This window comes from Rhinopithecus bieti, unplaced genomic scaffold (assembly GCF_001698545.2).
Source record: "Rhinopithecus bieti isolate Rb0 unplaced genomic scaffold, ASM169854v2 scaffold_4658, whole genome shotgun sequence".
Taxonomy (NCBI): Eukaryota; Metazoa; Chordata; class Mammalia; order Primates; family Cercopithecidae; genus Rhinopithecus; species Rhinopithecus bieti.
In genome coordinates, this window is record NW_016804523.1 from 1,683,736 (window position 1) to 1,698,704 (window position 14,969).

The 14,969-nt window shown below is 39.3% G+C and overlaps 1 protein-coding gene across 1 annotated transcript in view; it reads right to left on the reverse strand.

The window, feature by feature from the left end:
• Positions 1 to 14,969, reverse strand: part of PLCB1 (phospholipase C beta 1) — a 258,291-nt gene that overhangs the window by 88,222 nt on the left and 155,100 nt on the right. The window contains exons 26-29 of the mRNA XM_017868878.1: positions 10,573 to 10,649; positions 10,376 to 10,465; positions 9,538 to 9,595; positions 8,851 to 8,937 (exon numbers count right to left, since the gene is read on the reverse strand). Of these exons, the coding sequence (XP_017724367.1) occupies positions 8,851 to 8,937; positions 9,538 to 9,595; positions 10,376 to 10,465; positions 10,573 to 10,649 (312 nt within the window). The remainder of the gene's footprint in view (positions 1 to 8,850; positions 8,938 to 9,537; positions 9,596 to 10,375; positions 10,466 to 10,572; positions 10,650 to 14,969) is intronic.

Consider the following 14,969-nt stretch of genomic DNA (forward strand, 5'->3'; position numbering starts at 1 on the left):
TACAAATAACCTAGAAATGACAAAGTACATGGGAGAATATGCATAGATTACATGCAAATACTATACAATGTTATATAAAGGACCTGAGCATCTGTGGATTGGGGTATGTGAGGGGAGTCCTGGAACCAACCATCCATGGATACCAAGGGATGACAGTATTTCTTTTGGTTTGAGATTGGCCATCTTTTCCCTTTAAAATATTGACGGTCATAGTTAAATCAGGTAATGGTTTCTGGAAATCAATTACACTTTTACATTAGTTGCTTTAAAGTGTTTGGGATGTGTGTGTTTGATAATTTTCACTATCCTAGTTATACCAAAACAGGGCTTTAAAAAAACAGAGATACATTGAGGATAAAAAAATCTAATGAGTATTAGCAAAATTCATAGGAATCATGCCCAATGACAGGCACACAGAAGTAGAAGTAGAAATAAACCCAAAAGGTTTTCCATGCATGGTTGTGTGGACTTTTCATGTATGGCAGGTGGGAATATGAAAGCCAATGTGATAAAAGTCCACCTCATCCTATTCCTGGTGTTAAAATCATTGTTTGCTGGGAAGACTCTGAACCCCACCAACATGTAGCCCCCTACTCTAGCAGATGGGGAAGATTCTCTTCTCAGCCTCTGTCCTCTATCCAGAACATTTATCATCATATGTCCACATTTTCTTATCCCCAAGAAAGAAACATATGGACAAAGGAGGGGGAAAGAACGTTGATATGGTAAAGAAAAGGAGGAGGAATAAACGGCATCCATGGGAATCTAAGTTTTAATTTTTGTTTAAATCTCAAACTCAGTTGCCTTATGGGGCCAATAGACAACAGAAATCTATGAAACAGCCTAGGGAGTACCATGTAGCCCTAAGGGACAGCTTCTTCCTAGCTTTAGAAATTCTTTGCATGTTTCTATTATAATCTTAGAATCTCATTTTTCAAGAGACATGGAGTATTTTTGAAATAAAACATTTTCTGATTTTTACATAACAGTGTGATGCTTTTTATTGTGCCAACTGTCTCAGCCAAACTATATTTCCCAGAGTTCCCTTTCTGTATGTTTCCAGTTATTGTGGGTTCCATGGAGATTCTTCTGAGAATTGGAGGACTGATGAGGGAGGCAGCAGTCATTGTGTAATACGCAGGCATTGTTGCTGATCTGTTGATTTATGTGTCTGGTTGATGGGAAGCAGCGGCTGAGCCTGCAATCACTTCCCCTGCCCGTTGGGTCTTCCTTTAGTTTTCTGACTCCTGGGCCAGGGGTGTGTGTGTGTGTGTGCATGTGTGTGTGTGTTCAACTCCGTGACAAAGAGGTTCAGCTTCTGCAGGTTACTCTAGTCACGAAGCCTACTTGCAATTTTCCCTTCCTGCCTGCCTGCCAGGGTCCATCATTAAAAAGGGAGACAACCTTGAGAAGGGGGCAGATAGCCATCCACAAAAATTGCATAAGCCAATTACTGTCACACACACACACAATTTTTTACTGGCTCTGTTTTTCTAGTTGAATCCTGACTGATACAGATGTTAACTAATTCAAATATTTCAGAAACACAACACAGAGACTTTCTATTTCTGATAATGGCTGATTAGGTTATTTGGACCATCCTTTCCACTGAAAAAAGAAGCTGGATTTGGATATAATTCATATATATATATATAGAAAATATATATATATATATATTTCTTTGATATGGAGTCTCGCTCTGTCACCCAGTCTGGAGTGCAGTGGCATGATCTCGCCTCACTGCAACCCCCACCTCCCAGGTTCAAGCAATTCTTCTACCTCAGCCTCCAGAGTAGCTGGGATTACAGGTGCACACCACCATGCCTGACTAATTTTGTATTGTTTTAATAGAGTCAGGGTTTCACCATGTTGGCCAGGCTGGTCTCAAACTCCTGATCTCAAGTGATCCTGCTGTCTTGGCCTACCAAAGTGCTGGGATTACAGAGGTGAGCCACCATAGCTAGCCATTAAAACTATCTTTAAAGACCCAAAGAACTACAAGAACTTAATGATCACGGTCAAACTGAAGGGGGCATTGAACCTAGATAGGTGATAATCAAGGAAGCTGCTTTCACCCTGATAGACTTTTGCTAATGATGGAAATTTTGAGTTCACCCTTTGATAGCCTTGAAGGCTGAGGAGCCTACACTCAAGAGCTGAAGCTTTCCCAGGGTGAGGAATCTCACAGGAAAGCTTTCCTGCAACAAGCTAAGACATACAGATTATAGATTTGAAAATAAACCAAATAGAACATCTGGAAATAAAATACAAAACCTGAAATTAAACACTCAGAGGATGTATAGAATAGCAGCTTAAACAAAAAATTGATGCATTACAAAAAGAGTCAGAAAAAAAATTGCACACAGCAGTATGGAAAGATAAAGGATGGAAAACACTAAAAACAATTCATTGACAGAGGAGATGGAGTAAAAAGGTTCATTTTATTTTATACGCAAATATATACATGTATATATGTGGAATCTTAGAAAGAAAGAAAAAAAATGACAGAAGCCATATTTGCTTTCATGATAGGTTAGAGTTTTTGCAGAACTGAGGACAGGGATCCATCTAGCCACCTCAAACACATATTTAGATACATTATAGAAAAACTGCCCAAAATATAAGAAAAAAATCCTAAATGCTATTGGTGGGGGTGGGGAGGAATACAAATTATCATCAAAAGAACTGTATTAAGACTAACAGTTAACTTCTCAACAACAGCAATAGATGCTAGAGGGCGGTGGAATTTTATCATCAGTGTGCTAAAGGAAAATAACCACCAATACAAAATTTTATATCCAGTGAACATATCATTCCAGAATGGAGGAAATGTGGATTCTCATCTATTAATACATTAAACAAAGATATTTTTGCACAAAACAAAATAAAACTCCAAAGAGTTTCCCACCAGTAGACCGCATGAGAGGAACTTCTAGAGGAAGTACAAGATGATGATCCCAAATGGGCAGAGGATACAAGAAAAAACGTTTCACAAAGAATATGTGAACATGTAGACATATCTAAATGAACCATGATGATAACATAGAATAATAATGCCTTATGTGTTTAAAAGTCTATTGGATTAAATTTCAAAAAGAAATTGATGAGGGACCAGTGGAATTAAAATTGTTCCAATGCCCTGGCATTGCCCAGAAGGAGAGTAAACATGTCTAAGTTTTACACTCAAGAAAATAAGGCATAACTATGTTTGTTTCCTAAAAGGCAATTCTTTATATTGACAAAATGAAAAGAATTTTCTTCTATAGAACAAACAAAAACAAACCACTGTGTAGTTAATTGAGACTTGACAACGAGCAGAAACATTGTCTATATAGGCAGTGTTCCCTGCTATAGGCAGCCAGTTCCCACTCTGCGGTTTGGCTTCTGGGAGAAGATCCAATGGGTGCTGGCAAGGAAGAATCCATTTCCCCGTCAAGCCACAAAAGATTAGAGGAGACACAAATACATTACTTTAAAAAATGTTTTATTTTAAATCCCTAAGTTTGCCTTTTCTCTCCCAAACACAGGAGATATCAGCCACATGTAAGGTTCTGTCTCAGAGCCCAGCGGTAGGTCTAACAAGACTAACTTCAAGCAGAGTGATGAGTCACTCACCCTGTTACAAAGATGTCAGAGGAGAAATAAGGAAAATCAGTCTATATTCCCTTGTTGGAGGAAAAAAAAAAAAAGAGCCAGTAGCTGTATGATGAAATATTCTTTGGGAATAAATTAAAATGCCCTAAAGCTTCCCGGAATTCTCTATTGATGATGAGCTAAATTAAAACAGAAAACCTGTGTTCTAAGAAGCATCAAAGACAAATTAAGCATCAGAGAAAAAGTAAATTACACATTTATTGACTGTTTTATGAGGTTATGGAGATAGTTCATTAAAAATTCCCCTCAAAAGATGATTCTTCTTATAAAGAGTCAGGAGCTGCAAAGTGATCGATAAACATTGGCATATTCACAACAGACTCAGGGCAACTTGTGATCAACTGTGTTTTCTTTTTTCTTTTTTTTTTTTGAGACTGGGTGGTCCCACTCAGTTGCCCAGGCTGGAATGCAGTGGCACGATCTCGGCTTACTACAACCTCTGCCTCCCGGGTTCAAGTGATTCTCCTGCCTCAGCCTCCCAAGTAGCTGGGACTACAGGTGCCCACCACCATGCCTGGCTAATTTTTGTATTTTGGTAGAGACGGGGTTTCCCCATGTTGGCCAGACTGGTCTTGAACTCTTGACCTCAAGTGATCCGCCCACCTCAGCCTCCCAAAGTGCTGGGATATCAGGTGTGAGGCACCACGCCTGGCCAACCGTGTTTTCATATGTTACAATGAATATCTTTGAAGTGTCCAGGAAAAAGGTAGAAGGTCATTTTTATAATGGATCAATTCAGGGTTGAGCAGGACCACAAAAGGTATGGATTCTCTCTGCACTGGCAGTTGGGTTCTTGAGTTGTTCCTAACATTGTTTGTACACATAAACACTTTCCTATTGAGTTTGGCAAACCCAGGTATGGAAATCCCAAGGAAACCAATTATTTCACCGAGTCAGAAGACTGGCCAGTGTTTACTGCATCCATCTTGAAAATTCTACCACTATGGATTTCAAAAAAAGGCACACCTCAAACAAAACTGAAACCCACATACACTCAGGGACTGAATCAAATATCTCATTGCTAGAAAACATGCAGTTGAATGTTTCTCCAGAAATCAGAACTCTCCTGGAAAGGAGCTAAGTATTCCCTTCTAAGAGTGTCTATTGTTGTTTATAACATAATACGTTTCCATGGGACTTATGTACAGCAATGTACATCATTTTATGTCAAATCGAGGCCAAAATATTTTACTGTACAAATTGCCTGGAGGGACCACCTATTTCCATTTTCCCCAATACCCTCAGAACTACCTACAAAAGGAATAAACTAATTGAATCTCTTTTTTCATAGCGGAAAAATGAACTTTCCATATGAAAAGAGCTTGGTGCATGTCACACAGTGCAATAATCTAAAATAAACTTTTCACATGTGATTGGCCACATTTGGTAGAGATGGGGTTTCCCCATGTTGGCCAGACTGGTCTCGAACTCTTGACCTCAAGTGATCCACCCAGAAAGCCTGAAGGTCCTGGGTCGCATGCAGAATTGAAACAAACGTTTAGCCTAATTTTGATTGAGGCATATTCTCCTATGACTGCTGTTGCAGGATGGTAAAAATGTCGGGAACTCGAGATGACATGCACATTGTTGAGTAAACCGCTAGCAAAGTCACACTTTGAATGAGGTTTCGCGTGTAGTTTGCTCTAAATTGAGCTAGAATAACTACTTCTTTGCCACTGAAAAACTGTTAATTTTGAGCCATCGGCTTTTCAAATTTCTTTCGCTGAAAGATTTACAAAATATCTGTTTGTTACTTTCAAAGGAGTTGTTTGTTTACCAATGGCTTAGAAAATTATACTGATACGATTGGGGTTAATCAAGGTTCAGAATACCTCAAAATAGTAATATCCCAGAGCAAACAGTAATGTAAACAAGAGCTTCCTCCCTGTTAAGAACAAGATTGGGAACATGAAACACATTATTACATTAGTTAGAATAAGTGGATGAAGAGAAAGTAAATTATTATATACAACAACATGGTGAAAGAAATGGAAGAACAGGAAGAAATACGATGTCATGTAGCCTATACAGACTTTGGGTGTCAGCAAAAACTTAGCTATGATCAGTTTCTACTTAAAAAGCTTCATCCCATCTGTAAATTTTCCTCTGTAACCTATGGCAAAGTTTGGCATGCTTTCTTCTTCATAAGAAGGTTACAATTGTCTTTAATATTACCTGCGGCAATGTCAGCTCACGTTTCTCATCCAAAACCCAATAATGGAACCGTTCATAAAGTTCTAGAGGTCACGAAATCACTCTGTCTTCTTATCTGACTGAATGGAACTGACTCCGTGGACTTGTTTTAGAGATACTCTTGATCAGTTTCATTTCCTTGGGTTGTTCCTTCTTTTGTTTCTGCTTTTGCTAATTTCCCTCATGTCTATGTCAAGATTCAAAGCCTGTTTCAGTACTAGATGTGGAGAGGGATTATTTTAAAGACAGTGTTACTGTAGTTTTGATCCATGCCCCACAGTTACGGGAGCATCAGTGACGGCTACGCTGGCCTGGCCTCTCCTCACCACCCATTTATTAATATCTACTTTGCTGTCCTGTGCTTTGGTCTTTCTTCACATGCCTCACACCTGATTTTGTTGTTTCACTCTACGTCTATTACTCCTCCTCTTACCATTGTCATTTCCCTTTATTAACCACCATGCCCCACAAAGTTAACAGTCATGATTTATTATTTTATTAATAAGATCACAGCTCTAAGGCACAACATTTTCAAGCCATGCAGAAAAACCCTCAAGAAATGCTTTAGTTTGACATGGAACCAACAATCTTTAAGGGCAACCTTCAAATTCAGACACAAAAATATGGTCATGGAGCAACCTCATGGAAGAAAAGCACAGAGGAATTCATCATAGTACCTATTTACAATAAAAAATGCAGACAATAGAACTATTAAAAATTCATAGAAACACTTCAGATCTCTTTCCAAGGGGCCAAAAGGAAGAAATTAAAATTACTAGAAACGTGGCTGTAACATACCCTCTGTGTTACATATCTACCCAATTGCTGTTTCCCCTCTATTTCTTTGATGATATAATATCAATTTTGTTCAGGTACCTGATGACCATGGAATTGAGGAGAAACTGAACTCTCTCTAGCCTTGCGAGTGAATCTTAATTACTCTAAGCCAATCATGAAAGTTATACCCTATTACCCATGATTGGTTTAAGAATGGGAATATGAGGCCATTGTAGCCAATGAGGAAACACCAGCTAGGGAGGATGTAGGAAGGTTTTTCTCAATCCTAGAAAGGGTTACAAAATGAAGACATTTGCTGCACGGCCTTTGAGTGGTTTTATGTAAGGTTATGATGTGTGGAGCTAGGGCAGCCGGCTCATGACTGAGTTCATGGCCTGTAGCTAGAAGGCAACAACAGTAGAAATTCTAAAAATACCTGGAGATGAAATTGTTAAGCCACTAAATTAATCATTGTTACAACTGTGGTACCTCTGAATTTCCAGTAATGTGGCTTACTAAATACCATAGCTGTTGAAGCCAGTTTTAATTGGGCTTTTTGTAAAATTGCAGCTGAATGCACCCTGACTGCTGATAAAATGGCCAAAAGTTATTAATTCTTTTCATGACCAGTTATATCCAGGGAAGAAGTTGAAGGGTGCTTCCACATTTATTGAGGCTGATTTTAATCATGATGACCTAGAGCAGTAACATGAAAATCTTTATATGGGTTATTGATACTTAGAGTTACATAATTTAAATACATTAATGATTTTATATTCACATTTTATCTGTAAGTAAAATAGTTAACATTGTTGAACCGAAACACACACATGAAAAAAAAAAAGCAAAATGAAATTCTGAAAAGAATCATATTCCCTAAGATAAAATTTTTTTGAAATACAAAAATTAGCTGAGCCATCAAACATAAGCAAATTCTATGTGTACAAAGTAATGACAAATTTAAATCCAGACAGCATAGATTAGAAATGTATGTATCTGAATATATCACCTGGGACTGATTATTATAAAGGTGTTTCTTAAATTTCAGTCAAACTGAACCTTTTGCTCTAAATAATTTGAGCATTTTAAAAAGACCAATCCTGATTGGAAAGTATAGCAATTTCTGAAATTATGTTAAAATTTATTCCACTTTATTAGTGCATAATCAACCTGAGAGGGTGGCTGAGAAGATCTACATTATATGTTTATAGGAGAAACATAAGAATTAGCACCATATCTAAGTAATTATTAATTCTTGCTTGAGAATCTATATTGTCAACCCTAAAACTTAGAAATTAAAATATTAAATAAATGTCTTATATAATAAATATGAAAGCATAAGAGCACAAAGAACCATGAAAATGTATTCAGAATGATCCATAAGAAATCTATAAGAAGTAAATTGGTGAATGAAACATACGATTAAATAAAACCCTCACGTTTTTTAACTTTGAGGACTCAAGAAATACTTGTGTGGAATGGCAATACTTTTTAGAGTAGATATTTTAAATTGAAAATAGAAGGGCAGGAAAATTGAAAAACACAATTTCCATAAACAGAAAACTATTCGGTGGCAAATCAAAATGTAAGGAATGTTCTAAAACTGAGATTTCATTTGCTAACCTCAAAGTATTTGATCTACAGATATTCAGTTCATTCAAAGTTAATATTCATAAGACAATTAATTTTAACCAAACAATGAACATAAGATAATTTTAAAGTAGAGCCCCAATCAACTGTTACTATGGGAAACAAAAGATTTGCTTTTCTCTGATTTATGAGACTATTTTGCTGTATAAAAACCGAAGTGATTTTGGTGCAGGGCATCCTCTGCTGGACAGAGGGTGGCATTACAACATTACATCAGCTATTTAGAACTCAAGTTTACTTAGTAGTAACCAAACTGAAGGTTTGGATAGTTTCTGATTCTCCAGGAGAAAGGGACTATAAAAATACCTTTGTTTGAGCCATACCCCAGATTAGTTAAAGCCAAATCTCTGGGGCTGGGTTCTGTACATTTGCAGTTTTTAAAAGCTCACCAGCTGATGATAAAAGCTTACCGAATATTGCTATATTTTTACCTTCATTGAGAAAGATACATGAGTTTCATATGCAAGAACTGATCTGAGACTGTGTACAAGGTACTTACGTAAACCAGGAAGGTTTTATTCTTACTAAATGGAAATCAAATAAAATAATTGTGCATTTTAATTCAGTTCCGTTTACCTTGGGCTTTTCATCCAGGATCTGCTGACGTATTTCCTTGTGTTTCTCTACGAGTTTTTCTTGCCGTTTACTTTGCGCCTCTTCTAGCTATAAGAAAAGTTACAAGAAACATTATTTTCATCTAAACGTTTAAAAGTGCCCATTTTCAGAAAATACTGAAAGCTTTTCAGATCTATGGCTTGCATTTGATTATTTGATCTCCTGATCAAGAACTACACTTACAAGTATAGCAGACTGTAGTAAGTGTTGAAGCTGGGTGATAGGAACACAGGGTGGGAGGTGGTGATCAATGGACTGTACTGTTCTTACCTTTTATAAATATGTAAACATTTCTATGACATTAATTGAAAAAAAAAAAGGACAGCCCGTCAAGGTTGCCATCATCTCTATCATTGACAACAATGAAAGGTTCTTTTGGGAAAACTCTCATTTACAACATGTTTCTGGGCTCTTGACTTTGGAAATGACTCGACTGTCTATTTTTAGATGAATCCTTTTACATAGCTGTTTGCAATTCAACTTGCAGAAATGTTGATTAAGGAGTGCCCACCCTGTGAAACAGCTCTGCTAGGTGCTAGTGATAAAAAGATAGGACAAGGCATGACATTTCCTTCCAGAAGCTCACAGTGAGCTCACCAAATGTTCACACATGGTTTGCAAAGGAGAGAGTGTGATGAGCCCACATACCCTCTTGATGTACTGCACCACTTCCTGGATATATGACCGGATCATCTCTGTCTTCTCCCTTAAAGCAAATGATGAATACATCATTATACCAACTCATCCAAAATTGACAAACAGGAATCTCAGACTTCTAAATGACAGGTTACAGAACTCTCAACATTATTTTCTTTTTTCTTTTTATTTATTTATTTATTTGAGACAAGGTTTCGCTCTGTTGCCCAGGGTAGAGTGCAGTGGCACCATCATGGCTCACTGAAGCCTTGACCTACAGGGCTGAAGCTATCCTCCGGCCTCAGCCTTCTGAGTAGCTGGGAATACAGGTGTGCACCACCACACACAGCTAATTTTAAAACTTTTTTGTAGAGACAGTCTCTCCATGTTGCCCAGGCCCCTCTTGAACTCCTGGCCTCAAGCAATCCTCCCACCTAGGCCTTTCAAAGTGCTGAGATGACAAATGTGAGCCATAGCAACATTCTTATTACTGCTACAAGAAAGGTATAATTTGCCAGCCTCTGGACAAAAGTCAGGTTCCTCCCAAGGCACAGGCTCTGTTTTCACTAAATGCCAGGAAGGTTATGCGTAGGAAGTGAGGATTTAGCCTTTCCCTGAGGGAAGCTCTTTGCTTTCTCTTTAAAAGGTCCTGGGTGTGCCTCACTCCTTTATGGAACTACTCTTTGAGCCTTCCCTGTTAAAAACCTTACCAAAAGAATCTTTTGAAAGGCTGACTAGAGGAGAAACTTCATGGAGGAGCCTTTGACTGGTTAAGAACCTGTGACTCCGATGTACAGAATAAAATAATTCCCAGGTGAACTGTTGGGGAGAGGGGACACTTTTGACTTACTCTTCCATCTGACTTTTGTCTTTAGATTTAGCTTCTGTTATCTTCTCCTGCCTCTTTTTATCCATTTTCTTCTTTAATTCTTTCTTTTCTCTGAAGTCACAATGGAAGTAAAAGAGAAAAAAGAGGCCAATCAGATGGGAATTTGTGATGAATCAATGTAGATGCACATGTCAATTGTAATGGGAATGAAGGCTTACTTCTCACAGATTTCTTTGAGCTTCTTTAACTGATTGTTCTGACACTCTTCTGCGACATCCGTCAACTTTTGAATAAGCTGGAAAAAGAAAATGTCAGTTTGCTATTTCAAATGATCGCAAACAGAGCTTCCTTCCCACCTCCCTCAAACAACAGAATCTATAGTTAGAAAATCTGTGATATATGTTTCACAATAGTTAAGGTTGCCAGACATCTAACATTGGCAATGAGGACAATTTAGAACCATCATATTATCTAGGCTTATGGGTTTTAATATAAAATTCTTCTTATTATCTCTTTTTAATTAAACAGAATTCATTAGATTGTTGTGGCAGTTACATAGCCCAGCTCAGTGCGAAGAGGTCCTACAGTGCAGGACCTGGGTCCAATTTCTACCCTCTGACTTACTAAAAGTGAAATTTGGGGCAAGACCCTACATTTGCAGAATGTACATTTTCTCAGTTATAAATGGGATTATCACTGCCTTTATGTTTTGGAGGTACTATGAAGCTCAAAATAAAAATAAGTATGACACAAATGTAAGTTATAATCAACAGCGAATTATAATTCTTGGCTCACAACTATCATTCATTGTTGAATTGCTTTGAGGATGACACGAGTTTTCCATCTTAGAAGCTGACATTTATGTTCTTGCGTGGGCAATTTCCAGTAGATATAAAGAACATCAGAAATTCTCTTTGTGCTGTCATTGAACTGTCACTACATCACCGTGAACACAAGTATTTATTGTAGTACATCTATTATCAAATTAAGCCCCAAGAGGGTATCAATTGTGTTTTTGTATCCTTGTTACTCTGCACAATTCACAATTCCTAATATTCACTTGATGCCCAGTAGGTGTTTGTCAATTACATAAAGGTAATTCTGCCTGTCAATCTTTTCCTTTTTTCCATGTGAGGAGTCTGGAGAACCTTCTGCAAGGTTTTCAGGTGGCTCTAGCAACTGGACTCAACCCTTCTTACTGGAGCACCAAATAGATGGTGTGGACATCCTCTGAAAGGCCCCACTGCTTTTCCCATAGATGGAGATTCTCTTTCCCAAAAACATACAAGGCAAGCCAAGTTGACTAGTCTTATATAAGTGGTAGCTGTAATAGTGACAAGACAAATCACAATACCACAAACTTTTGAGACAGCCAAGTATAAGGGTCCCTGGAAAAACTTCAGTGGCCCTGCTCGCTGGGAGGAATGCACTCTGGGGTGCAGCCACAGAAGTCCACTCTAATTGCAGCCTGGCCACTCCTCTTCCTGGGTGGAACTTGGAATTCAATCTGCAAGGTGGGAAGCACACCAGCAGGGATTCCGGCCTTGCGGAGAGAACCTGTTTCCCTCTTTTCCTTTGAACACAATAAAACCCTGTCCTCCTTACTCTTCAAATTGTCTTCAAGCCTAACTTTTTGTGGCCATGTGACAAGGACCCCGTCTTTAGCTGAACTAAGGAGAGGGTCCTACAGCGCTTTCATTGATCATTTCTATATGTCAGGCACAGTTTTAAAAGATTCACAGGTGGCTGGGCACGGTGCCTCACACTTTAATCCCAGCACTTTGGGAGGCCGTGGCAGGCGGATCACTTGAGGTCAGGAGTTCAAGACTAACCTGACCACCATGGTAAAACCCTGTCTTCACAAAAACTACAAAAAAATTAGCCGGTCATGGTGGCAGGCGCCTGCAATCCCAGCTACTTGGGAGGCTGAGGCAGGAGAATCACTTGAACCCGGAAAGTGGAGTTTGCAGTGAGCCGAGATTGCAGCATTGCACTCCAGCAACTCTGGATACACTCTGGGCAACAAGAGCAAAACTCTGTTTCAAAAAAAAAAAAAAAGATTCACATGTATTTACTTAATCCTGAGAGTTGCCCTGTGTGGTTGGTGTTATTATTTTTGTTTTACATATGAACATGCTGACACACCTGGCTCAAGTTCTGGGCTCAGGACCCCAGAGCTGGTAAGTGGCTGAGCTGGTTAAAAACCCAGACAAATAAGGTTCCATGGCTTACAAGAGAATTATAATACGGTATTCACATTCATTTAAAATTATCATGAAATTTGATGCATTCATCTGTGAAGTGGATTAAATCTGAACAAATATTAACTAGGACTTGGGCCAGTAGAAAGCCTATTTGATCCTTCAAAAGGGATTGCCTAATCATGATTATCACAGTTAAAGAAATCATGAGGCAGTACTTTGTAGTCATGCCATTTATCAAGCTGTAAAATTCCAGCATGCAAAGACTCTGGCCTTTTCCTTGGGGTCTCCTGCAATGCCTCTATTTAGCTGAAGTGTCCTCTGACTAGCACCTTCCCTTCCCTAGAGGGCCTTTCTCCTCTTCCAATCACTTGAAGGAGTTACAGAGAGTTACCCAGGGATCACCTTCCTTGGCTGCAACATCAGAATCACCTGGGGGAACTTCTTAAAAATACAGATTCCAGGACCTATGGACTCCAAATGTCTAGGGATAGGGCCTGGGAATCAATATTCTCAAAATCTCCTGAGGTGATTTGGATGCTTTGTGCCAGACTTGAAGAGGGAGGTGTCTTGGTGGACTCTCCCTCATTCGACAAGCCACTGCTAAGTCTCCCAGCAACTCCTTTGAATTATATTTCTGTTTCCATGTTCTCATCTCTATCATTCACCTGACTTCAGAATATTTTCTTGATTATGCCAGCATCTGCTCACAGGTACTGTTTTCCTTCCACCTACTGCCCTCATCCTTACCAGCATGGGCATCCGGTCAATGATGAGACTAAACTTGAGAACTCACAGACCTTCTACCCACTCAGTTCTGACTTTTATGTTGGTTTGGTTTGGTGTCAGGCTCCACACCATTGTCAGTGCTACACTCCCTCCAGGCTCCCCAGAAGTTCCCTCTCTGTTGCGTCCTCTTGCCTCCCTCTTGGCTCCCATCACACCCCCTGCATTTGCCCTTTACCGCTTCCAGAACTGGTTCCCACCTCCTGTGGTCCCAGAACACACACTTATCTAAACTATTCGATTTAGCCACGATGCAATGAATATTTATTAAGCACCTAGTAAATAGCAGGCACTGTTTTAGACACTCTGAGCTGATGACCTGACTTTCTAGATCTTGCTACTCAAAGTGTGATCCACTTATCAGTGGCAAGAGCACCACCAAGGAGCACATTAGAAATGTAAGTTCTCAGGCCCTACTCCAGATCAACTAAGTCAGAATCTACATGTTCAACAAAATTCGTAGGAGATTTGAGTGCACATTAGAGTTTGAGAAGTATTGTCTAGGTGGTTGTGGAAGATGGAGACTAACTGGAAGAAACTATTTCAATTGCTCTCTGCCCCTTCCCTTTCTAAGCCAGCCTTAGGTGATTCTCCCCTTTGATTGCCCGGATAACTCTGGGTGCTGGCCCCCTAATTGGCTTTTCCTATAGGGCGTCATTTACTGACATGCCTTTTATATATAAATATCTTATTATTGTTCCCACAAAGGGATGTCACCATTTCAACCTTCCATTCTTTTTTTTTTTTTTTTTTTTTTTGAGACGGAGTCTTGCTCTGCCACCCAGGCTGGAGTGCAGTGGCCGGATCTCAGCTCACTGCAAGCTCCGCCTCCCGGGTTTACGCCATTCTCCTGCCTCAGCCTCCCGAGTAGCTGGGACTACAGGCGCCCGCCTCATCGCCCGGCTAGTTTTTTGTATTTTAAGTAGAGACAGGGTTTCACCATATTAGCCAGGATGGTCTCGATCTCCTGACCTCGTAATCCGCCCGTCTCGGCCTCCCAAAGTGCTGGGATTACAGGCTTGAGCCACCGCGCCCGGCCTCAACCTTCCATTCTTAATAAATGTTTAGAATCCCAGGCTCTATACAAAATAGGCACTGAAAAACATGGTTGTGAATGAAATCTTTTAAGTTTCAAAACTACACTGGACCCAACCTCAGCGATAGTTATGAAAGCTCATATTCAAGTCACAAGCTGCCTTATTGGAAATACTTTTTAAATTATATAGGTTTGGTGTTTAACAAGCTAAATTTCATTGCTTTAGGAAAAAGCATCTTAATGTGAAATCCAGGTGTATTTTTTAAAATGAGGCTTTTGCATGCAATCAAATGAAAATGGTGCTTCCTTAGAATCCCAAAGAGTGTATGTTTTAAAAGGATAGCTCTGTGTGTAATATGTAAAATATGTAAAGGTCCTACTGTGCTGAGTTTGCCTTCATCTCCCCCATAGTGCCTTACTACACAGCCCCACCTCTGCTCATCTCAGTCTTTTTTTTTTTTTTTTTTTTTTTGAGACAGAGTATCGCTCTGTTGCCCAGGCTACAGTACAGTGGTGCAATCTTGGCTCACTGCAACCTCCACTTCCTGGGTTCAAGCGATTGTCATGCCTTAGACTTCTAAATAGCTCAGAT